This window comes from Ammodytes marinus (assembly GCF_949987685.1).
Source record: "Ammodytes marinus genome assembly, chromosome: 3".
Classification (NCBI taxonomy): domain Eukaryota; kingdom Metazoa; phylum Chordata; class Actinopteri; order Uranoscopiformes; family Ammodytidae; genus Ammodytes; species Ammodytes marinus.
Window position 1 is genome coordinate 1,476,623 of NC_137232.1, and position 24,486 is coordinate 1,501,108.

At 42.0% G+C, this 24,486-nt stretch overlaps 1 protein-coding gene across 1 annotated transcript in view; it reads right to left on the minus strand.

The window, feature by feature from the left end:
* Window positions 1–1,831: 1,831 nt before the first annotated feature.
* The window catches only part of fat3a (FAT atypical cadherin 3a), a gene marked incomplete at its 5' end in the record, with an annotated part of 180,183 nt that continues 157,528 nt past the window's right edge, over window positions 1,832–24,486 (minus strand). Inside the window, 5 exons of the mRNA XM_080054049.1 lie at window positions 1,832–2,696; window positions 14,723–14,758; window positions 16,418–16,477; window positions 17,906–18,019; window positions 22,765–23,459. Coding sequence (XP_079910175.1) covers window positions 2,059–2,696; window positions 14,723–14,758; window positions 16,418–16,477; window positions 17,906–18,019; window positions 22,765–23,459 — 1,543 coding nt within the window. The 3' untranslated portion in view covers window positions 1,832–2,058. The remainder of the gene's footprint in view (window positions 2,697–14,722; window positions 14,759–16,417; window positions 16,478–17,905; window positions 18,020–22,764; window positions 23,460–24,486) is intronic.

Consider the following 24,486-nt stretch of genomic DNA (forward strand, 5'->3'; position numbering starts at 1 on the left):
TGTAAACATACATATAATATACAGACAAAATCAAATGCATGCCCGAGTGGTTTAGGAAAATCCTTGTTCATTACAGTGACCCCCAAAGCAAAAAGATGTAGTCCGTCTTGGAGGTCAGAAGGAAACTAAGCCAATACCATGATAAGGGGTTGACTGCAGTCTGCACACATGGTGAAGATGCTACAAAGTAAAATAAAACAGTGAAATGCACTGCATGCTCCACATGGCTTTTCAGAATAATGGCTTGGCAATTTCAAACAAAGGGGGGCGATGAAATATGGACAATCAAACAATGTTGCTTGGTTCCAAACGTTCAACTCTACTTTGGCATTGGTTCATTACGTTCAATGTCTTTCACTATGAATGAACAATTATGACAAGACCACCAAGTGCAAAATATTGTTTTTTATCTTCTCCAAAATATGGCACAAATTTTTTTCCAAATTACAATGTTTTCAAATCATTATGAAAAGGCAACACCAAATCACTAGTGAAAAGGATTAGAACTTAAAAATAAATAAATAAACAGAATGACTTGTGTCAAAAGTTGTTGTGGTTGTTAATATTTGGGGTATTACTAAGTTTACTATATTGTTACCTAAAGTTTTTTCTTATGATGACAGCTTTTTTATGTAATTCTAAAAAAGATAAACTATGGGCTTGATCTACTCAGATCCAAAATAAAGATTGCTAAATTGTGTTAGCGTTCTCACTGAAATCCAGTATGCACACGTTTTTATACAGGCAAACATTTAGTAGATCAGGCCCTATGTTTGTGTGGTGCTCCTATTTATTTCCAGAAGTGTATTACTAAATGGGTCATTCAACAAACAAAATAATCTTGTGGTGTAGACTTGAAGTATAGTATGCATACAATGACAATACTCACGTAAAGTATATCAAAGTAAACTTCACTTAAAGTAATTAAGAAAATGTCCTTAAATATGTTTATAACTTTTACTAACAGCAGCTGATGTTTGATAATGAGACAGAGGTAGAGAAGACAATGAAAAGTTAATTTTGATATCAAAACATTTACCGTGTCTTTTCTGTAGATCAGATACTTAATTACTGATCTCTGATAGCAGGACTCAAAATACAACAGCTCTTTGCATCCACACAAACCTGGTTCAAAACAGTGTGACATGTTCAACATTTTGGGCCAATGATGGGATGGCTGGAGAGTCATGGGACATTTATTTTTTTTGCGAAAGGAACAAGCACAATCCACATTAAAAAAGAAAACAAAGTTTTGAAAAAAGTGTTTTTTAAAATGTGGCCTGAACACTGTTTCAAAAATGTTCAACGGTAAGGTTGATACTGTTATGCAAAGGCTGTACAAGATCAGAGCATTAAAAAGTCAATTACAAAATCCAGGGAGAGAAAAAGGGGATTTTTGTCTTCAGAGAGAACTGTTCCGATGGGGCTTCAGTGAAGTAGCAGAGGACCAAACAACCCTCTCACTTACGTGATTGTCCCTTCTCTTTTAACTCATTTTTCTCTATCACATCTGTACGTTTTATATCTCTTTTGCATTATTCTTTCCAGTTCACATTCTCTACCTCCTTATTTTAACTTTACAAATGACACTCAATTGGTACAAAAAGGACCCTTCTGATTGTTCTGCACAACAGGGACAGGACTAATGCTGCGTTCCAGACTAGTCGGGTGTGGAAAGTTGTCCATTGTAATTTCAGATATCCAGCCTCAGAGTAGGAACTCTGACTTTAAACAGCGTTCCATACAACTCGGAATCCATCCACCCCGACTTTGAGGTCGGATGTAGGAAACCACAATGGACAGTTTTCCGCTTCCGAATTGTCTGGTACGCAACATTACTACTGTGGTAAAACTTACCACTGCCATTTCGAAGTTGCATGGTGGGAAATGTGTTAGTAAATTTGTGGTTTTAATGGCTTTAGCAGAACCTGTATAGCATAACTGTCATAGCACTTGTTCTCCTGCTTGTGCCTCTCCTGTCCTATCTGCACCAATGCTCTGCTCCTTGAGGGCCTGTATACATGCCAACCACACATCAGTCATTATGCTGGGAACCAATCAGACCTCAGTCTGTTGCTGGGAGTCAGTGATGATGGTCACCCCTCTCCGGAGCTCGTCCATACTGTCAAAGTCACTGCCATGTTCAGAGTCCTCTAATCCGCATGGGGCCGACATGTCTGAGGCTGAAGAAGCCCCGACAGACAGTCGTATATTTAGTGACATAGAGTCGTCTGTGTCCCCGGCCCCTGGAGTCGCCCCGCTCAGTGAAGGGCTGAGCTCCCCATGGGGCAACTCGCAGAAGGGCAGCTGGTGGGGAGGTAGGTATTGGCTGGGATGGAAGTGTGGCCTGGCCTCTTGATGCCCAGAGCCGCTGCTAGAGCTAAGGGTCCCCTCCTTGGAGAGCGGCAGGCTAGCAGGCAGTGGCGTGTAGGGCTCTGGATAGTCCTCACCACCAGTGGGCAGCAGAGGAGGCAGTTGGTCTCGGCTCAAGAACTCTTCTTCATGGGGTGGGGGGTAGTCGCTGTCGATGTCAAATCCCCCCAGGTAGTACTCTGACTCTAGTTCACGGCTGCTTCCTCCAAGGTGGGGGGCAGAACCTGCTACGTCACTGGCAGGACCTGCTTCATAGCCGGGCCCCTCTTCAATGTCCGACAGCCTGGTACTCGGCATCCAGTCCGACGTATCCCAGTGATATGCTGGACGGTATAAGGGAAAGATGGTTATTAGTCATAATCAGGACTTTTAACATCAGCCCCCCCTCCCATTATAATTGAGCCAACAATCTATAGTCTTCACAATGTGGAGCAGTACAAGCAGACATGCCTATAGTATGCACCAGGAACTATAGACCCAGTACATTCAACATACACAGAGTTCTTGAAGGTTAGGTACATGACAAAGTAGAACCTGTCCAGGAAACATTTTAGGTTTGCAAGGGTATGAGACATGCTTAAAGGGAACCTTTGACGGTCAAGGTTACAGGTGGCACAGCATGCTGACCTTAAGAAAGAAGTGCAACACTCAAGCCATGCTGACTCAAGTAAAAAAACACAGCAACATTTGATTCTGGATGGATACATCCAATTTCTGGTAGATTTTATATTGGTCAGCTTAGTAAGTGATAAATTACATTTATTTATTTAAAAAAACAAATATATCTATATCTATGTTGCTTGTCGTCACTGTAAATGAGGGAAACCTCAGTGTCTTTCGAGTGAAAATAAAGGTTATTGATTGATTGATGTGGTGTGAGTGGGTAGTTGGCTCCGATGCCCCCTTGTATTCCTTATGCACTCAATGCAAATACTTCAATATGCAGTATTAATTCAATGGTAAAGGATATCATTTATCAGCTAAGCTTTGTTCCATTTCAGCAATAATAGCAAGACTGTCCTTGCCATCTCCATGACATACTATATGTTCAGGTTTTCCTGAGAAGTGAGTGACCTATTGTGATCTCGCTGGATTATGACTGGGTGTATTCTTCTAAATGTCTTAATCACTAGTGAAGAAGATTAATGTTTGAGGCTGTGGGAATTAATAAAAATCTCTTAAGTGTTTTTGTAATATCAAAATATCAAATCAAATCATAACACCCATTTATAATTCTAGATATTTCAGTTTTAGAAAAATTGCATTCCTGATAAACAGGGTTTCTTATGAGAACTCTAGATTTGGTATGTTTTACCTTAACCTCCCATAATTCCCTTAAAGTTTGAACAACAACCTCATATGTTTTTTAGATAAAGCAAAACAGTGTGTGTGTGTGTGTGTGTGTGTGTGTGTGTGTGTGTGTGTCTGTGTGTGTGTGTGTGTGTGTCTAAACGCCATTGGAGTCAACAATTTACTGACAAAGCATTTATGATGATTTTCATCTCAGATATTTGGCTGACCAGAAGCTAATCTACCAGAATTCAACAGATTCATTCAAATCATGGCAAACAGTTAAAACAAAAGCAATGGCAATTCAAATCAAAAGAAATCCATGCATCAATGCAAAACAAAACACAAACCATGGGAAGAATAAGGTTCACCACGCAACAACTGGTACAGAAGTATCACTGGGCTGGGGATATAAAAAGCCAAACAAAGTGAGTGAAATGGTAGATGCAGAGAACTGACAGTAGCAGACCAGATCTTTGATTTTATTGGGGGGAGGAGGGTAACATCAAATGACACACAGCTCTGACAAGGGAAGGGGGGGAAGAGGAATTTGACAATGACAAAGTATGGACTTCAATGTTAAACTGGGTTTACACAGAGCTACAGTGGGTAGACAAAGTCATTTCAGTTACGAAAGACAGAGTATCTATAGACAACAATTTGATTTCAGATTTCATTGTTAAACAGTAAATGGGCATCTGGGCCCGACAAATGCTTTGCAAATGAACCCTCATCTGTTTGTAGATGGTGTTTTGATTCTTCTGGTGGTGGGGCATGATGAAATCTTGGAATAGTGAACTGTAACAGCAGCTATTTTGAAATTAGTCAGTGTTTGGCTTTCCTCCAGTGGCCACGTGTGTGTGTGTCGCGGGCGGCAGTTGCTGTCGGTCGGAAGCAACGTAGTCTGCTTTGTTCAGTGCACGGGAGGAAACAAACGCCTGCAGTTTTCAGAGGTGTGTGTGATTAATACGGGATATCAACATAACGTCGGCTTCTGGCACAAATGAAAAGTCCCCTAGAACGGGCACGCACGCACGCCGGACTACAATCAAGTTGTATGCAGGAATGCAAAACTTGACCAGAAATGATGAATGTCATGCACCCCATATGAAAATACACAGATTTATCCATTGCTCTTGGTGTCACCAAATAAATGCCATTCTATATATTTGCTCAGGATAGGCATAGCAAAGAAATAGCCAAATGGACTTATGGTTTTTCAGTATTAATAGTAGCCTATACGATTAATCATGCTTAATCCACAGCTACCCCGTGATTAATCTAATTAAAAATAATCATTTGACAGCCCTTGTATACACACTTGAACAAAATCTTAAGACCGGGGGGAAATTGCAAAAGAAAATTGAAAAGTATTTGCATTTCTCGGTGGTTGATCGTAACCAAGTTGTTAGTAGAGCTTTAAAATGCAAACAGGAGCAAGAGACAAAAAACAAAGTAGGATTAAAACTGAAATAGAATGTTCATCAGCTGATCAAAAGTTTAAGACCACAGCCTTAAAAACTCAGAATCTGCGGTAACATCTGGCTTTCAGGTAATTTTCTGTCTGACATTCACACTGTCATGACCTCCTGATGGCAAAGGCAAAAAGGCTTTCTGTCTTTGAATTTAGCAGGATTGTTAAGCTGTACAAGTAAGCCTCTCGCAATGTAGGCGAGGTTTGACGCAGTAAGACAGTAATTTAAAATTTCTTAAAAGTTCCTGAGGGTTATGGGACAAAAGTCAAGTGGTAGACCCAAAAGAAATCGGGTTGCGATTGAGTGGCATCGGGTGCAGATTGTGTCATTGGTGTACTGGAAGGGGGTAGGCACTCTGATGTTTTTAATTGTTTTTAATCGTTTAGACATGGGTTGCTTTTGATCGCTTTGAAACGATTTGTGGGTAGATTGTCTCGAAGTGGTTAGAAGCAACCTATGCAAGTTGTGTTTTGATTGTTTTTTATTTGTTTTCAATCATTTATCCCTGCCTGGCGGTCCACTCTGTGACGTCGCTGTGGGCGTCTGTGTTTTGCTGCCCGGCGTCGGCGCTCCACTGGCTGGCCCTGGGCCTGGTGGCGGCGGATGCGTCGCGCCATTTGTGCCCATTGCCTCTGGTTTATGCTTTGTTGGCCAGGCGCAGCCGGTCTGGCGGGTCTGCGCGGGTCAGTCGTTTCACTGCGTTAGGGGGTTCGGCTGTGGTTGTTTCTCGTGGCGGCGGTGCTTTTGAACTAAAACTAAATCACTCGAACTAAAACTGTTAGAATATTTCCTAATAACAATGTATGGATGTCTAGTGATCTTAAGGAATGCATTCGTGAGAAAAAACACGCTTTTAGTAATGGTAATACTGAATTACTTAAGGGGAAAAAAATGTGAACTAAGATCTAAACTGAGTAAAGCAAAAATAGAATATAAGGATAAAGTTGAATGTCATTATTTCTCAGGAAATGCCAAGAAAGCATGGGAAGGTTTAAATGTGATGATGGGCAGGGAGACTAAGAAAAAGTGTACCCCCTTGTCACACCCCTCTCCATCTTTTGCAAATGATTTAAATGTCTTCTTCAGTCGTTTTGACAAGAATGATTTCAGTGCTGAACGTGATAGTGTGTGTAGATCCATTCCTGGATATGTCCCTATTACACTAAATGAACATGAGATTGTAGCCAGCCTGTCTAGTGTTAAGCCCAACTCGGCCCCGGGGCCGGATGGCCTGAGAGGGAGAGTTTTATATGAAAATGTTTATGAACTTAAAGGTATTGTGCTGGAGTTATTTCAGTGCTTGCTTAATTCTTTAACAATGCCCAAATTATGGAAAATGTCTCATATTGTGCCTATCCCTAAAAAACTTAGAACTACTGAATTAAAAGATTACAGGCCCATTGCACTTACTTCTATCTTAGGAAAATGTTTTGAGAGAGTTATAAGCAGACAAATCACAGCATCGGTTTCTAACAGCTTAGATCATCTTCAGTTTGCTTACAAAAGCCATAGGGGAACCGATGACGCAACCATCAGTATGGTCCACACTCTCTCAAAGCACCTTCAAGCCCCATCCCACTTTGCTAGGGCCTTGTTTATCGATTTTACTTCCGCCTTTAACAGCATGCAGATTCACATCTTGCTGCAAAGACTTATCGAGATAGGAGTAAACGGTGGTATTATCCACCTTGTTAGGGACTTCCTCTCTGACCGTCCTCAACAGGTTCTGGTTAATAATACTCTGTCCGACATCACTGTACTTAATACTGGCGCCCCGCAAGGGACCATTTTATCCCCACTACTTTTTTCCATATATACAAACGAATTCCAATTAGATCTGGAAAACTTTCGTTTGTTTAAATATGCTGACGATATGGCCCTGGTTGCCTTATTAAAGAAGGGGGACACAGTCGGAGAGGGAGCATATAGAGCATATGTGGCATCTCTTCAGAAGTGGTGTGATGTAAGTTCCTTAGAGATGAATGTCACAAAAACACAGGAACTTGTTTTTCATGAAAAGGACCATGTGCAGCCCCTTACAATTAGGGGACAAGTTGTAGAGGTAGTAGACAGTTTCAAATATTTAGGTACATTTATTGATTGCAATCTAAATTTTAGTGAAAACACAGACTATATTTTTAAAACCTGTAACCAACGTCTCCATCTACTGCGCAAACTCAACTCATTCAGAGTGAGCAAGCACATTATGGAAACAGTTTATAAGAACCTTATTGTGGGCATTTTAACCTTTAATATGGCAATGTGGTATGGTAACCTAAACGTAAAAGGAAGAAGCAAGCTACAGAGAATAATAAACCTTGCCTCAAAAATCATAGGGACAAAACAGAAACATTTAAGTTGTATGTACGACGAAGTGCTGAGGAAAAAAGCTGTTAAAATAGCAAACGATCCGTCCCATCCACTCCATAGGGAGTTTGAACTTCTTCCCTCGGGTAGACGTTACAGAGTGCCAAGGGCAAATCGTAACATTTTTAAAAATTCCTTCACTCCTAAAGCGATTGGGGTACTGAACACCATGTCCCGCTGATGTGTATACTGCCACTGCTGCCCTGCTTCTTGCCCTGAAGATGTCTGTGTGTAAATGTTGTTGTTGTTGCTTTTGTTGTTGTTGTTGTTGTTGTTGTGTTGTCCTGCTTGTTGTTTTTTGTATGAGACCAAAGACGAATCTCCACACCGTGGACAATAAAGATTTAACTAACTAACTAACTTTTGGCTGTATATTCTCCATTCTCTATTCATGGTCCCGGACCTCCTCGGGACTGTTGCCGCGCTGGGGCTTGCTTTCTGGCTCTCACTCTCTGGCTCTCGCTCTCTGGCTCTCGGTCTGGGGGGCTGCCACCGATTATGCGTTGGCAGAGAACGGAGGAGGTGGAGAAGTGTTAATAATGTTAACTGTGTTCATAGTGTTAATAGCATTAATAGTAATAGCCTGACGGACGGCGTCGGTCTCGGTTATCTTGGGCTGAGTACTGATGTCCGGCCACTGCATAAATGTTCTGCCGAAGCAAACTATAACTTATAACTGATTATAGAATATAGAATATCTATTCATGCTTTTCCATAACATCGTGTTTTTCTGTCTTTCTTCCACGATCGGCCGAGCGATGCCTCTGGGTTCTGTGCGGAATCAGCCGTCCAAGGAACGGACTCTACCCTGCTGCTATTGCCTCACATCAGCATTGAGTCATCCCCCAGCAGGATAGTAATGTTTCTACTCTTATGCATGTTCACTCTTTATGTTAATTTAGCTATGCTCATTAGTTGTCTGTCTGTCCTCTTCCAGGTTTCCCTGGTGGAGACCAGACGGTGTGGATCGGGTCCCTCCTCTGGCAGCATCTGAAGTCCTCCTGCATCCACACAATTCGCTATTCATATTTTACTTTAGTATTACCATGTAAACATCTGGTCAATGATCCGAGTCCTTTGTGATTCTCTATTTTTTTATGTACATATGACATCTATTGCAGGATGTCCGTCCTGGGAGAGGGATCCCTTACTCTGTCAACTCTCCCTGAGATATCTCAATTTTTTTAATCCCGATAAAGGGTTTTTTACTGGGAGTTTTTTCTCCGCCAATCTAAGGGTCTAAGGGCAGGGTGTCATACTGTATGGAATGTAAAGCCCACTGAGGCAAATGCCTATTTGTGATATTGGTCTATACAAATAAAAACGTCTGCAAAGACCAAGTCTCCTCTCACGCCACAAACTTGCCCGTTTGGACTTTGCAAAGGAGCACCAAACATGGGACATGAAAGGTGGAAGAAAGTTTTATTCTCTGAAAAATTTAACCTGGATGGTCCTGATGGCTTCCAACACTACTGGCATGACAAGGAGCTCCCACTGGAGATGTTTTCTACACGGCACAGTGGAGGAGGCTCCATCATGATCTGGGGTGCTTTTTCCTTCTATGTAACAATGGAGCTTCAGGTTGAGCAGGGGCGTCAAACGGCTGCTTGCTATGTGGAGATGTTGCAGCAGCATCCCTCTTGACTGAGGGCCCTCGTCTGTGTGGTGATGGCTGGGTCTTTCAACAGGACAACGCTGCAGTTCTCAACGCCCGCCTGACCTGACAAAGGCCTTTTTCCAGGAGAATAACTTTGCTCTTTTGGACCCTCCTGTGTGTTCTCCTGATCTAAACCCATTGAGAACGTTTGGGGATGGATGGCAAGGGAAGTCTAGAAAAACGGACGCCAGTTCCAGACCATGGATACCCTACATGAAGCCATCTTCACCCCATGGAGCATTCTTCCCACCAGCCTCCTGGAAACACTTGCATCAAGCCTAAACAAATGTTTGAAGTGATCAACAAGAACAAGGGATGTCCATGGTTAACTGGTTAACCGTTAACCATTAAGAAGATCTTTAACCGGTTAATACTAAAGGTTAAACGGTTAAACAAAATTAAATCATCTTAATTTCTCTGAAATCCGGACTCTTATTTTGATATCGCTAAACCGGATGTAAGAATGCCAACTGTCGGTAAAGAATGAAAAGAGTCGTGTAGGCCAGTGATTTTCAACCTTTTTTGAGTCGCGGCACATTTTTTACATTTACAAAATCCTAGGGCACACCATCAACCAAAATGACACAAAATTCTCTTAACACAGTACATATAATACATATAGTTAATAATATAGTTTCTAAATGTATTTATACTCACTTAAGGTGCGAACACACTAGGCATTTTACACGCGTACAGACGCGTATGAAACCCGCCCCTTTTCCATAGGGAACCATTGGTTTACGCGCGTACATGGCGCGTAAATGCGTCACTCGCGCTAAAGCAACATTTTCACTCGCGCTAAAGCAACATTTTTACGCGCGTAGCTTTACGTGCGTATATATTACGCGCGTATAGCTACGCGAGGAGTTCAAAAAATTGAACTTTTGTTGCTCCTACGCGAGACGATTAGCCGCGTTGGCCAATCAGCGTTGAGCTTGACCCTACGTCACATACATTGGCAGGGTCGGAGAACAGTGTACTGTACACAGAGGCTGATGCGAGACACCGAGGGGTAAATGTATTGCGGCGGCCGGTGCTGTATGAAGCCGCTCGGGGTTATACGTGGGGAAAGTAAACCAGGAGAATGGACTTCCTGGTTAATTCAGTGAATATGTGTAGCTGTGCTTTAGCCGATAAACAAAGTTAGCGCCGTATAGCATTAGTTAACTCACCCTGTTGTGTGCGGGCGGCTAGCGCCTCATATTATGAACCCAAACATGACGACTGTCCGCGGGACTTTCACGACAAGTACACGAAGCCCTGTCACGGTCCCCTGTCACAGCCAGGTAGGGTAATTTTGGCTACTTGCCTTTATGTTGTGCCGCCGTGCACCGATGCTGCTGTAACTGTGTTTGTTATGTAGCTGCCGTGAATATGCAATGCTGTTTTAATGCTAGGCTATTTGTGCTGTTCAGTTTGTCTTTTGGCACAGTTGTTGGCCGTATTGTTGTTGTTTTTGTGTGGACATGCACGCTGTTTTGTCGGGTCGGTTCTGATCGCAGCCATGGTTGATAAGGGAAATACAATATCGGGAGGGAGACTCGTCACATTACGCGCGTATAGCCTTTTTTGACACAAAATGATCAAGCAACATTTTAGCCGCGTTACGCACGTAAATCTTACGCGTGTAAAATGCCTAGTGTGTTCGCACCATTAGTGTGAAACCTGGGCCTGTTTCAATGAACACAAAATGGATATCCTGGCAGGAATGGTAGAAAGACTGGGATTTTGACCCATTTTCACCACAACCCCTTCTACACCTGAGCCCTGTGATTGTTCCTTCTCTATCTCTGCTGACTCCTCTATAAGGAAAATAGTTATTGCGCCAAAATTAACTAGTAGTAGCTGGATGACATAATCAACTAATTTGCATAATATGCAATTCTGAAAGAGGCTAAATGAATAGAAAATGCTGACCAGGTAGGCCTATACAAATTACCTAAACCTCTTTACATATAAACTAACCTTAAAAACTTTGTTAGTTGCCATAACTACAAGGTTAGATTTTTTTATATAGATATGCAGTCGCCAATTGAATGTGGACCTATACAACTATTCCCGTGTTTACAAACGTCACCTGGCAGCTCTTGCTGAGAGCGACACGGTGTTGTCTGTCTGCTGGCTGCTGCAGGTAGCAGGGGGCTGTTATCCGACACACAAACCGTGTGAGTGAGGGCTGTCAGCGGTGAGGAGGAGGAGACAGCAGCCGTTGCTAGTACTCGGCTATGGTGAGCGCGATATTAAAAAAAGTTGCAATATGTGTCTCTGGTCTTTAACTAGCCTTAGCGCTATGGTGGAAAGTCGGCAAATATAGCGGAAAAAGTCGCCAGTTGGCAAAATGTTAAAGACGTGACAACAGCGGGACACTGAGATGAGAGTAGGTCACGTGATCCGCGCTGTTGATCGTTTCACTGATCTGCTCTCTCTCTCTCTCAAACACAAAGCGCTAATAATGGATGTAATAATAATAATGAAAAAATATGTCGGCGAATTTCCTAGTCGCGCGCATGCCCCTAGTTCAAAATAGTAGCCTTCTCACACTGTCTCAAAAATACGAGCATTTGGTCGCAGTCTGCAGCTTTGCACACCACTCATCACTTGCAAGCAGCTTTGAGTAATCGGACCTCTCGTTTGTCAGAAAAACTTTAAGTTCCTCTCGCAGCGAATACACACGGGCCAGCACTTTGCCGCGCGACAGCCACCGGACCTCCGTGTGGAGCAATAAGACTTTATGTTCCGCTCCCATTTCCTCACACAAAGACACCCGACAATGGTTAATTAGGTGATATTAAATAATTTCCCACGGCACACCTGACGATCTCTGACGGCACACTGGTTGAAAATCAATGGTGTAGGCTACTCTCAACTTTATAATAGGTCCATCATACGCTCCCAGAAAGATAGCCAGTCACAATTTATGGTCACAACACTCCCCTGCCAAGTGTTTGTATAATTTAATTAACAGCGTGGGCTCCCGCTAGCTTAACATAGCGCTAGCATTAGCATTCTTGAGGTGGATGCTGAGTGTGAGAGAGTGACAGACAGGCAGCGAGTGCCCCTGCACAGACACAGAGAGGTCTGCCATGCTTGTGTGCGAGGGTCAATAGCGAAAATCCGTCATAAACAAAAGCGTTAAGTATCGTTATGCAGTGCTGATAACGTCGGAGCTTATCAATACTACGGTCTTTCAAAATGTTGCCCCGTGCTCAGCACTACTTAGCACTAGGGATGTAACGATATGAAATTTTGGGTACGATACGATACAATATTGCGATTGATATCACGATACGATATTAAGCGCGGAATTAATTTCTACCCCCTTAAATTAAATGGTGTAACGCTGATTTAAATAAAACATAAACGCAAGAATAATTCAAATTTTTTATATCTTAATATGAAGAAGAGATTTCTGAGAGATTTAAACAACTTATCACCAAAACAAAGACACTGCTTCTCTACTGCTATTTTTAAAGAAGCTTTACACCTATATTTTTCAAACTGAAATAGGAATTTTAAATCTAAACTTAATTTAGTCACTTGTCTGTAACTGTAAAAGTATGTATAAAATAAAAATTATTTAAATAGTGTGATAATTTCCCCATTTATTTATGTTTTATTTGCTTATCAACTCTATTTTTACAAGCCATGTTTTACCTTAATAGGCCTACATTATGACAGACACAATGAACTCTGTAAAATATTTATTTATGATTTTTATTTGTTATTAACTTAAATTGCAGTCTCAAAATCAATGTTTTTGCAATGCACTCCTCTCCCCCTCCCTTCCTCACACTTTCGCAACGTCACCTTCATTTGACCAAAGTAGTGTCACCTAAGTTTGACATAGTAGGGATTCCATAGTATTGCTCAACATGTGGTAGCTTTTATATACTGTCTATGCTGAGTTCACGTTAAGTTGTGATGAATATATCAAGGATCTTTGGACTTATTTCCTTCATCTGCCTTTCACGGAAGTTCGCCGACTTTACCGGGGATTTAACGCGCGGTCGCGGTGGATTCTATTCTATTCTGTTCTATTTTTATTTATTTTTTATTTTTTTATAATCTCATTTCCTCACGTTCGCCTGGATTCATAATGATATAATTGACCCGCGAGCAACTTTCTCTTCAGTCTGGTAAGCTGTCGATCTTTTTCTCTTATCTAGCTCCCTTTTCTCTTTCTCTCTCTTCTTCGCTGCTATGTGACTCAATGTGGCGAAACTGCACGCGCTAGTGTAAACAACGGCCCACGTGAGACGTGACTGTTCAGTTTAAAGTTAGAAGTCATGTTTCAGTGATAAGTTGTTGTGTCAATGTGTTATTGTTTGGTTTCCAATGTTGGTGTGGCCCATACAGTGTTAGATTGAGTGCTACGTTTATGACAACGTTGCTCACCAGACTCTCCACAATGACGGAGCGCATTTACCATGCACGCTCGCCTCAATACCGTGACACGGTATAACAAGAAAAAACTTACGGTTGACAATCGTGGCCTTTTCATATCGCGAACGACCGTTTTGCGGTATATTGTTACATCCCTACTTTGCACCGGGTTTCGGTAGGCTACCCATCCCCTAAGCCTGTGTGTGTGTGTGTGTGTGTGTGTAAATGTCCCTTTTCAGTCACTTATTGCACTTTCTGCTCCTACATTCGCATACTAGACCTCTTCACAAGGTGCCGTGTGAATGTCAAAATGTAGGCATTTAAATTGGCTACTGGTCCCTGAATTGTTTTTAAATTAATATGCAGGTCCATGGAACAAAAAAAAGGTCGGGAGCCCTGCTATAATGTTTCATGTATTTCACTATAAATAGTTAACCGGTTAATAACCGTTAATTCTTGTGGTTAACCGGTTAAAGAAAAAAATGGTGGGCCTACCCACCACTGAGTGCTTTTTTGAAACTTTTTGTTTGCATTTTTGAGTTTTTAAGGCTATGGTCTTTAACTTTTGATCAGCTGATGAATAGTCTGTTTGAGTTCTAATGCAGTTTTCAATAAAAAACCTACTTTGTTTTTTGTCTCTTGCTCCCATTTCTTCTTTTTGCATTTTGAATCTCTACTTACAACTTGGTTACCATCAACTACCGAATACTTGCTATTTTCTGCCGGTCTTTGTTCAGGAGTGTATTTATTTTTTAGGGTGTTTTAACTTTTTTATTGATAGTTGAAGAGGGGAATTAGATGGGGATGACACACAGTAAAGGTCCGCAGGTCGGATTCCAACCCGCGACCACTGCGACGAGGCCTGAGCCAGTATGGTAGGCGCTCTACCCACTACTCCACGGAGCGCCCCAAAGAATATTAGGGAATATTAGGTCGAATACTAAATATGCACAGAGACAAAATGTTACATTTACAAACATTTAAATTTAGAGTAGAAATGAGGCGAATTGACACTTGTGTTTATTTTCATTGGTTGATTGTTATTTTGTCTACTCACTGCAGACACAGATAAACAGCTAGATAAACAAAGAGTTATATAGATAGATAGATAGATAGATAGATAGATAGATAGATAGATAGATAGATAGATAGATAGATAGATAGATAGAGTAGTCACCTCTGTTGTAGCTTTGACCGTGGTCCATAACTGACACTGTCAGATGGAAGAACAACATACCACAGAAACCTTAAGCATTGGATTATGACTCTTCTTAATGTCACTAGTGAAGAAGAATAATTAACACTTTATATTAATGGTTAATATAATATTAATGACAATGGATGGAATAATTCATGTAGTACTTCATGAGCTATCATTAATTTACTAGGATTAATGATATCTCATGCATGGTTCAACGCAGGAACAAAACGCAGGAACAATAGATTAATTCAAATAAAGCTCCTTCAAATAAAGTGGTGACCTAGTATTTCAAGTTCAGAACTTATAAAGTGGTGACCTTGAAATTGTGGTGACCTTGAACTGAATTAAATAGTTTGAATAATATGAACCAGGTCTTTATTTGATGGGCCACAAACATCATGAAGTCATGAGAAATTAATTCAACACTTGGTATTTAAAAAAAAACACATGTGTATTGGTGTGACTTATTCAGACATGTTCATCAGTAATAACTCAAAGATCATGAAGAATGAATTCATGCATTTTCATGCATTAACTCAATTCATGATGATTCATGTACCATTAATATAAAGAGTTACCGAATAATGCTTGATGCTCTTTGGGAATTAATGAAAATCTCTGAAGTGTTTTTGTAATAACATCAATTTAAAATCCTAGATATTTCAGTTATGGAAAAAATTACATTCCTGATTAAGAGGGTTGCTTATGAGAACTCTAGATTGTGCATGTTTTACCTTAACCTCCCATAATTCCCTTTAGTTCTCAGTTGATGTTTTGGGAATTCAAAAGAAACATTCGAACAAGAACCTCATCAATTATAAAGATAAAAAAGGAAGGAAAGCAAAGCAGTGTGTGTGTGTCTCAACGCCACTACTACAAACTACAGTTATTTTTATTATTTGCTTCTCTTTCTTTCTTTCTTTCTTTCTTTCTTTCTTTCTTTCTTTCTTTCTTTCTTTCTTTCTTTCTTTCTTTCTTTCTTGTTAATCTGTTTTTAAGTCAATCTACTAATACATTTTTGTAGCAAAACTATTTACAAATGTGAGTGGAGAGCCGTGTAACAGTATCTAAATCTGTGTGTGTGTGTGTGTGTGTGTGTGTGTGTGTGTGTGTGTAATCTGATTTATAAATGTATAAAACTTTTTTTTTTTTTTTTTATCCAAATGCGTTCTGAGACTGGGGAATGTGTGCTGTCATCTGCAGAATATGTCTAGGTGTAATCAAATTTGTAAATTTGTAAATGTGTCTCTCTAACTCTCCAAATCTGATTAATATTTGTAAATATATTTAGATTAGTAAATTAATTAAATGCATACATATATCTGTAAATGCAAACAAACATCCTTGAATGTGTAGTCACATTAAGAAGTTTGTAGACACATCTGTAAATTCGTAGACTAAGACCTTATTGAAGAAAAGCTACAATAAAAGTGGGTTAAACTCACTCACCAAAAATAGAAAATAACTAATGATAATAATCAGTAAACATAAGTATTGACATGTTCGGAACTAATCCAAGTTCAGTGCCCAGTAGGGTTAATTCACTGAAAGCTACAGCATGTAACACACAGTGATGTGTATTAAGCCTGGGTATTTACAGTAAAGGACAAGACTGAGAAGAGAAGAGTGGAAAAGTGAGAGGAGAGGCACAGAGTGGATGAGACATGGTACCTTCACTTTCGATTGTGTCGACTGCATCATTGACCAGTCGAATGACCGTCACTATGGAGGCTTGTGGAGGGAAAAGAGGACACAAGTTTTTGAGACAAAGCCATTCAAAGTGACAACAGTTTGTCATTGTGTTAGTCAAGGGATTTCCCCACATCTGTGGTTTTACTTGTGGCCGGCAGCCCACTACTGCCAGTCCTGTCTGTAGAGGGGACAACCTGCTCTGCTCTGCCTTCTGATTATGATGTTTGGGGGACAATCTGAATACAATATTTTTTCACATTTTTGGAGATAGTTCAGGGGAATAAATTAAAAATTAAAATCAGCATGATGATACACTGCCATACAAAGACAATTGATTTCATAATGCAAAAAAAAAGCCATGTGAGAACAAAACAATGTAAAGCCATAAACCAACAACACAACAAGCATGTTTCAGAGTCAGTTACCATGGTAACACACTCGGCAAACCTAACAGCTTTAAAATTATGTAATTTAATGTGCCAACGTCTGCACATCAGCATCGCACCAGCAACTGAGGGACAAACATTATTATTTATACAGAAAATTGCCTCCACACCCTACTGCCTATCATTTATGAGTCTTTACATAAGCCTAATGCAAAAACTCGGATATCACAACAGCATGCAAGATCATTGATTAATACAATGCCTTACAATGAAAGGGGGTGCAGATAAAGTTTCAAAGCATATACTGTAAATAACATAGTTTTACAAATGATCATATACATGTTGAGTGTGGCGAATTTTGAGACATGTTTGAAGTTTATATTGTGTAAGAAAATACTTTGTAGTCAACATACTCTGAGTTGATTGACCTAACCCTGATCGACTTGGCTGTTCTGAAACCCGAAACTCAGAGTTTCTCATCTCAGAGTTGGTCAACTCAGAGTGGAGGGAGAAACTCAGAGTTTGTTAAACTTACTTCCTGAAACAGGCCCCCTATTCTTTAGCCAGAGTGAGAACGACAATGGCAAAAGTTTTAATCTGCCTGAGGCATATTCAATCAAATGATGATTAGATGCCAACAAGGTCATATTTTTAAATCATGATCATACTGAAAAGTAAAACAATGATTGCATGGATTGCAAAACAAATATAGTGAACTCAGAAAAAATCCTTAAAACACATCTCTAGCACAAAAGCCACAGCCACCAACACTATGCAGTGAAACAGCGACAATAAGTATTCTTTGGGAATTATGTTGTATAATCATGTTGTAGTACATTCATTTGCAGGAGTATCAGCAAATGGATAATAAATGCAAACAAACATGATTGAAACATCTAGAGGCTCACACATGTAAGACAACCAAATCTAATGGCTAATAGGGTTTGCATGATTCTTGATGAGCAAAACGTTCTAAAGAGACATCTAGTGTTACCCACTTAAAAACAAGCAAAAATTATCACATTTAAACAAAGTGAAACACTATGGAAGTGGGGGATAATGAGATTCCTGTTTGTCTTACCATTGTCATCACAGGAGTCAGACTGGAAGGAGTTGAGTGACTGGACCTCTGAGTTACTGCCTCTGTTGCTCTCTGAGAAGCACGTCACTTCTTCTGCCATGTCCACCATCTTCCCTGTATGGAGGGCAGGTAGTCAGACATAAATGAAGAAAAACTGCCTTTTGAGGAGATTCAAAATTCAAGAGGTGTATTTGTCATGTGCACAACAATTACAGTTACAATTATTATTATTATTATTTTTTTAAGTTTTTATGTTTCTATGCCTCGCTTTCAGCAGACCTCCTACTCTTGGTGAAAGTGCTACTGTTGATTCCTACCATGGGCCTAGTATAGATGCAATTTTGTTTCTATCGGCCTTGTTTTTTGAACGTTCGGTTTTACGTACCTGGAATACCTGGCTACTGCTACCGCTGCTCGGTCCAACAGGTATTCCAGGTATTCCAGGTACGTAAAACCGAACGTTCAAAAAACAAGGCCGAAAAACAAACTCTGAGTTTCTCCCTCCATCATGATCCATGGATCATGATGTGGATCTACAACCTTGCTGTGAGCTCTGTGCTCTTGTGGACTGTCCTGTCTCTTCTAATAAATCCAGCGTCAACCTTGATCCAGTACATGAGTGCGGATCTCCTCCAACTGCGGTCTCACTACCGTTCTGCTCCCCCGTCAGTACTGCACCGCTTTCCCTACATCGCTCGCCGGAGGTACACCCACCGCGGAGCCGGACGGAGTTATAACATCGATGACTCCACTGCCATACAGTCCATCTGGTCCTCCGGCCACCGCCAGCCTCCGAAAAACACCGGCAGGAGGGTGGACCACAGCGCGTTAGCTAGCCTAGCTAGGCCGGCTAACGTTAGCTTCTCCAACCAGCATTCTGACGTCAACTTTGGACTACTCAACACCCGCTCTCTTGCTGGCAAGGGACAACTACTGCAAGACCTCCTCCTCGACCGCAAACTCGACTGTCTCTGTCTTAGTGAGACATGGCAAACTCCTGATGATTTTTCTCAGTTGAATGAATGTACACCACCTGGGTTTGTTTACACCGGCAAACCTCGTCTCTCCGGAAGAGGAGGAGGTCACCGCGAGACTTGGAAGGTCGCTCATGTTACTATGCCTGCGTCACAGTCATTCGAGGCTGTGGCTCTTCAATTAATTGGACCTACTCCCACTGTTTTAGTCAACATTTACCGCCCACCCAAACATAACAAGGACTTCATTGATGAATTCACCACACTTCTCACTCACATCTGCTCACTCTCATCCAATATAATTTTGCTTGGTGACATAAATATTCATTTAGACAACACCAATCTTGCATCTACTAAGGACTTAATTTCATGCCTGGACAGTTTTGGTCTCACACAATATATTGATTTCCCCACCCACTGTAAAGGTCACACCTTGGACTTAGTCTGCTGCTCAGGCGTCACTCCTCAAAATTGCTCTGCTGCCGACCTCCCCATCTCTGACCACAAACTTGTCTCATTTAATCTATGTCTAACATTGTCCAAAACCAAGCAATCCCGTGTCATATCCTTCCGTAACATAAAAAATATCAACCTAGCTGACCTCACAACTGGCATTGAAAATCTCTCCATTATCACCCCCCATACACCCCGGATCAGTTGGTTGATTTGTACAATCATGGTCTCAAATCTCTGCTCAACTCACTTGCCCCTGTTAAAACCCGGCCTGTCTCATTCCCCCACTCTGCCCCCTGGTTCTCCCCCCATCTGCGCCAAGCGTCTTTTCAATAGCACTGGACTCACTATACATAAACAAATGCACTATGCTCACATCCTCCATTATAAAGACGCCATTTCATCTGCCAAATCCCAATACTTTGCAGACATTATCAGTTCTGGTGCTGTGAATACCAGGGCCCTGTTCTCAGTGGTCAACAATTCTCTCCGCCCCCCTGATTTCCTTCTACCACACTTCTACTCCACTGACCACTGTAACTCCATAATGGCATTTTTTGACTCTAAAATATCCACCATCCACCAGCAACTGACCCCTCACACGTCTAGTCATCCGCCTCCCTTTGTTCCCAATCCCCCCCTCTCCGTACCTCTCTCCTGCTTTCAACTCCCCTCAGCGACTGACTTAACAAAACTCATCCGGACTTCCAAACCATCTACCTGCCAACTTGACCCCCTGCCATCCTCCCTGGTTATAGCCTCCTTTCCCTCTCTACTACCCCTGATAACAGCCATTATTCATTCCTCTCTCACCTCTGGTTCTGTCCCATCCCAGTTAAAATCTGCTGCTGTTACACCGCTATTGAAGAAACCTGGTTTAGACCCCAACATTTTCAATAACCTCCGCCCCATCTCCAACCTGCCATTTATCTAAAAAATTCTGGAAAAAGTAGTCGCATCACAGATTCAGGCCCACCTCTCCAACAATAACCTCTATGAACAGTTCCAATCCGGTTTCCGTCCCCGTCACAGCACAGAAACAGCACTCATAAAAATCACTAACAACCTCCTGATGGCAGCTGACTCTGGACATTTATCCATTCTCATCCTCCTTGATCTGACAGCAGCCTTTGACACCATTTCCCATTCCATCCTCCTCGACCGACTAGCCTCCATTGGTATATCCGACACACCCCTAGACTGGTTCCATTCTTATCTCTTTGGCGGCACTCAATTCATTCAGTTAAAATCATTCTCATCCCATACCTCCCCCCTCTCCTCCGGTGTTCCCCAGGGCTCTGTCCTTGGCCCCATCCTATTCATCATCTATCTCCTCCCACTTGGTCAAATATTCCGTAAACATAACATTAATTTTCACTGCTACGCGGACGACACCCAGCTCTATGTCTCCTCCAAACCTTCATCCACCCTCCCGCCCCCTCCCTCTGTGCCTGCCTACAGGAAATCAAATCCTGGTTCCCCTCCCACTTTCTCAAACTTAACAGCAACAAAACCGAGATAGCCCTCATTGGCTCCAAATCTACACTCACCAAGCAACCCAGTTTCACCCTCTCCATTGACAACTCCTCAGTTTCCCCCTCCCCTCAGGTTAAGAGTCTGGGTGTCGTCCTCGACAGCACCCTATCATTCCATACCCATATCAACAACTCCATCCGGTCCGCCTACTTTCATCTTCGAAATATCAACCGCCTCCCTCCGCCCGTCACTCACTCCCAACAGCGCCGCTATCTTGGTCCACTCTCTAGTCACCTCACGCCTGGATTACTGCAACTCCCTTCTGTTTGGTCTTCCCCACAAACTCCTCCATAAACTCCAGCTGGTCCAAAACGCTGCTGCACGTATTATCACCAAAACCCCTGCCATCTGTCACATCACCCCCATCCTGCACCAACTTCACTGGCTCCCTATCAAACACTGTATTGAATATAAGATCCTCCTCAATACATTCAATGCCATACATAACCTCGCCCCCCCATATCTGTCTGACCTCATCCAAATCAATACTCCCACCCGGTCACTTAGATCCGCCTCCTCCATCAACCTACACGTCCCCCCAGCTCGTCTGTCCACCATGGGGGCTCGAGCTTTCAGCCGCTCCGCCCCACGCCTCTGGAACAGCCTTCCCCCGGACATTAGAAATATGGACTCACCTCTCACCTTCAAATCCCACCTTAAAACACATTTATTTAAGCAGGCATACTCACCCATGGACTGAAAATCTGCTGCAAGCTCTGTGCTTTTTAAACTTGTTTTAATTGTGTTTTTACCTTGTTTTATGCTTGTTAGGCGACCTTGACCTTGAAAGGCGCCATATAAAATAAATGCATTATTATTATTATTATTATTATTATTATTATTATTATTATTACAGCAGCAGTCCTTGGCGATGACATTCTTAAGTCCCAAGCTCTTTTCCACAATGCAATAAAGAAGAGAGAAATGTATTATCCCTATCCCACTGCATGTGCCTTCACATGCAGGGGCGTCTCAATTCTTCTGGGATAAACAACCCCTCCCCTCCTGTTCTCTCTGTTTTTCCAGAGGTAAATACGAAGACTGAAATCATTTTATGTCTGCCATGATTTCAAACTGTCTTTGTTGCGTCACGTAACCGACACAACAAGAACAGTGGCGAGCTATAGGGACTGCCCCTTGACCAATCAGCTTGGAGAACCAGAGCGAGGCTCTGATCGCTCAAAATGAATGGGAGCGATGGCGATTGCAGTACAGAGGCAGGGGAGGGCACACTGATGAGAAATGACTCTCTGACCACATCACTTACTACTAGCTGAATGGGTATTGTGACATTTATACCAAATAAAACAGCCAAGTGTAGCTTTAAGAGTGTTCATGTCTGTTTAGATAAATATTTGCTTTTACTACCTCGTTGTACCACTTTGCTGCATTACTATTTTGCAATCATATTTCTTAGTTTTTTTCATACTGTTCTGATTTTAAAGCTATAGTATGTCATCTTTTTGAGTTGACACAAAGTTGATTAAGCCAATCAGCTCCACAAAACTCTCTCTGTGTTTCTCAGTATGGCAGCATTAACAAACTGGTGTTGCCCCCCGACACTGGTGCAGAAGCTCAGAATTCCTCATGGGTGCAACAGGAGTTACGCACTATAAGTATATGTACTTGCAATAACTAATTAACTTAGTACTTCCTTTCTTGTGTGTATATATATTTCTGCTAAAACTTATATTGTATTTTATTCTATTTTTATGCTATTGTACAGTATTTTATTGCTATTTTGAGCACAGACACACACAAACATTTCACTGCACATCCTGTATGAGTATGCGACAAATAAAAACCTTTGAATTTTGAATATTGTAATGTCTTTACTTTTGCTTAATTAAGTTTTAGGTTATCAGTTGAACACGTTTGTAAAAAGCATGAACTTACCCTCATCACTGTCCCATGGGCTCTTGAGTATGGAGTCACAGTCTGAGCGGCAGGGGGACACTGGCGGCAGGTTGGGGGCCACGCTGCACACCACCACCCCCCTCCTGGTGCTCCCCGACAGGATCCTAGGTGACTCTGGGTGGAAGGTGCTCATCTCTGTATGCTCCACACTGCGCCCATCCACCATCTTCTCCAGGGTGGACCGAGGGTCTCCTTGGAAACAGGGTGTGTAGGCCATGGGCCTCACTGGGACCTGTGGAGGTCCCACCATGGTGGGCCCCAGCCCCGCCTCCGAGTACAGATTAAGGGGATCTCCCGGTGTGCAGTGCAGGGTTTTAAATTGACCACCGTTGGCCTTGTTGAGGAGCGCTGCGGTGGCTGGATCCTGGACCAGAGAAAGGTTGTTCCGTGAGTAGTTCTTCTGGAAAACCTTCTTGCGGAAGGCGATGAAGAGGATGACGAGGGTGATGATGACAAAGAGCACCACAGCGATGCCCACCAGCTCCTCCTTCCCCACCACAGCATGCCCGGCCTGCATGTCAGGGACCACCACGGGCCGCAGGCTGCAGCGCGGACCAACAAAGCCCACCGTGCAGTTACAGTAGAAGGAGCCGTGAGTGTTGACGCACACGCCCCCGTTCTCACACTCGCCCTCTGGATTGCTGCGGTCACATTCGTTCACATCTTCCTCACAACTAAAGGATGGAGGGATGTAGGAAAGAGTGGATAAAACTGGTGTGAGATAATACTGTATGAACAACTTAAGCTCAATTGCCTGCTTGATAGATAGCTTCTACAAGAGAGTAAGTATGAAATGCACTTGAGGCTGTACAGCGCAGAAGAACTAATCCCTGTGTGTGTGCTGACAACATAATCCCTTTGTCTAATTAAGTATGATTGAGCTATTGTGTTTAAAATATCAACAGTTTTGCAGTTGTAGTTAAACAGTACACAAACAAAAATGTGAAAATGGCAATTTTTTTGGAAGAGTTGGTGGAACTATTTCTGGGCGAACATCAGCGGAGTGCACTGAGTCCATAAAGAATACAAAACTGTAATAATTATTGTTTTTTTTTGTAAAGTTTAGCAAAGTAATGATTTTGCTGTTGGGTAAACAGACAGAGTCTCATACTGTTGGTACTGTTTTCATATACCTTTTCCACCGAGGCAGTTTGGGGGCCGGTTCGGAACCAGTGCCAAATCAGGAACCAGTTCTTTGCTTTTCCACACCACTACCACGATACGTAATCAAAACCTAATCACCGTCCCTAGCAATCACAACGACCACCGCACATACACTGGATAAGTTTTGTTTGGTTAACAAAGCAAAGCAAGAGGCAACAGGTGTAAATCAGTAGTATTTGAGCTGTTGTGTTTAAAGCTAGCGCTAGCGTTAGCCGGAAGAGCAGCAACATACACAGACTTACAGTATACAGTACATTGAACTAATGGGTGAATATACCGTCTGGGGTCTGCAGCCATTTCTGGTCCGTCTGGATATATTATCTAAAAAACTAGGGCTGTCAAGCGATTAAAAAAAATTATCGAATCAATTACAGGCTCTGTGATTAATTAATCTAAATTAATCGCATACTTTTATGACACTTTTATATCTGTTTATAAACAGCTGTATAGCCTGCTACAGTTTGTTTCTCTCTCTCTCTCTGGCTCTCTCTCTCTCGCTCTCCGTCTCTCGTAACTTCTGTCTCCACAACAGACAGC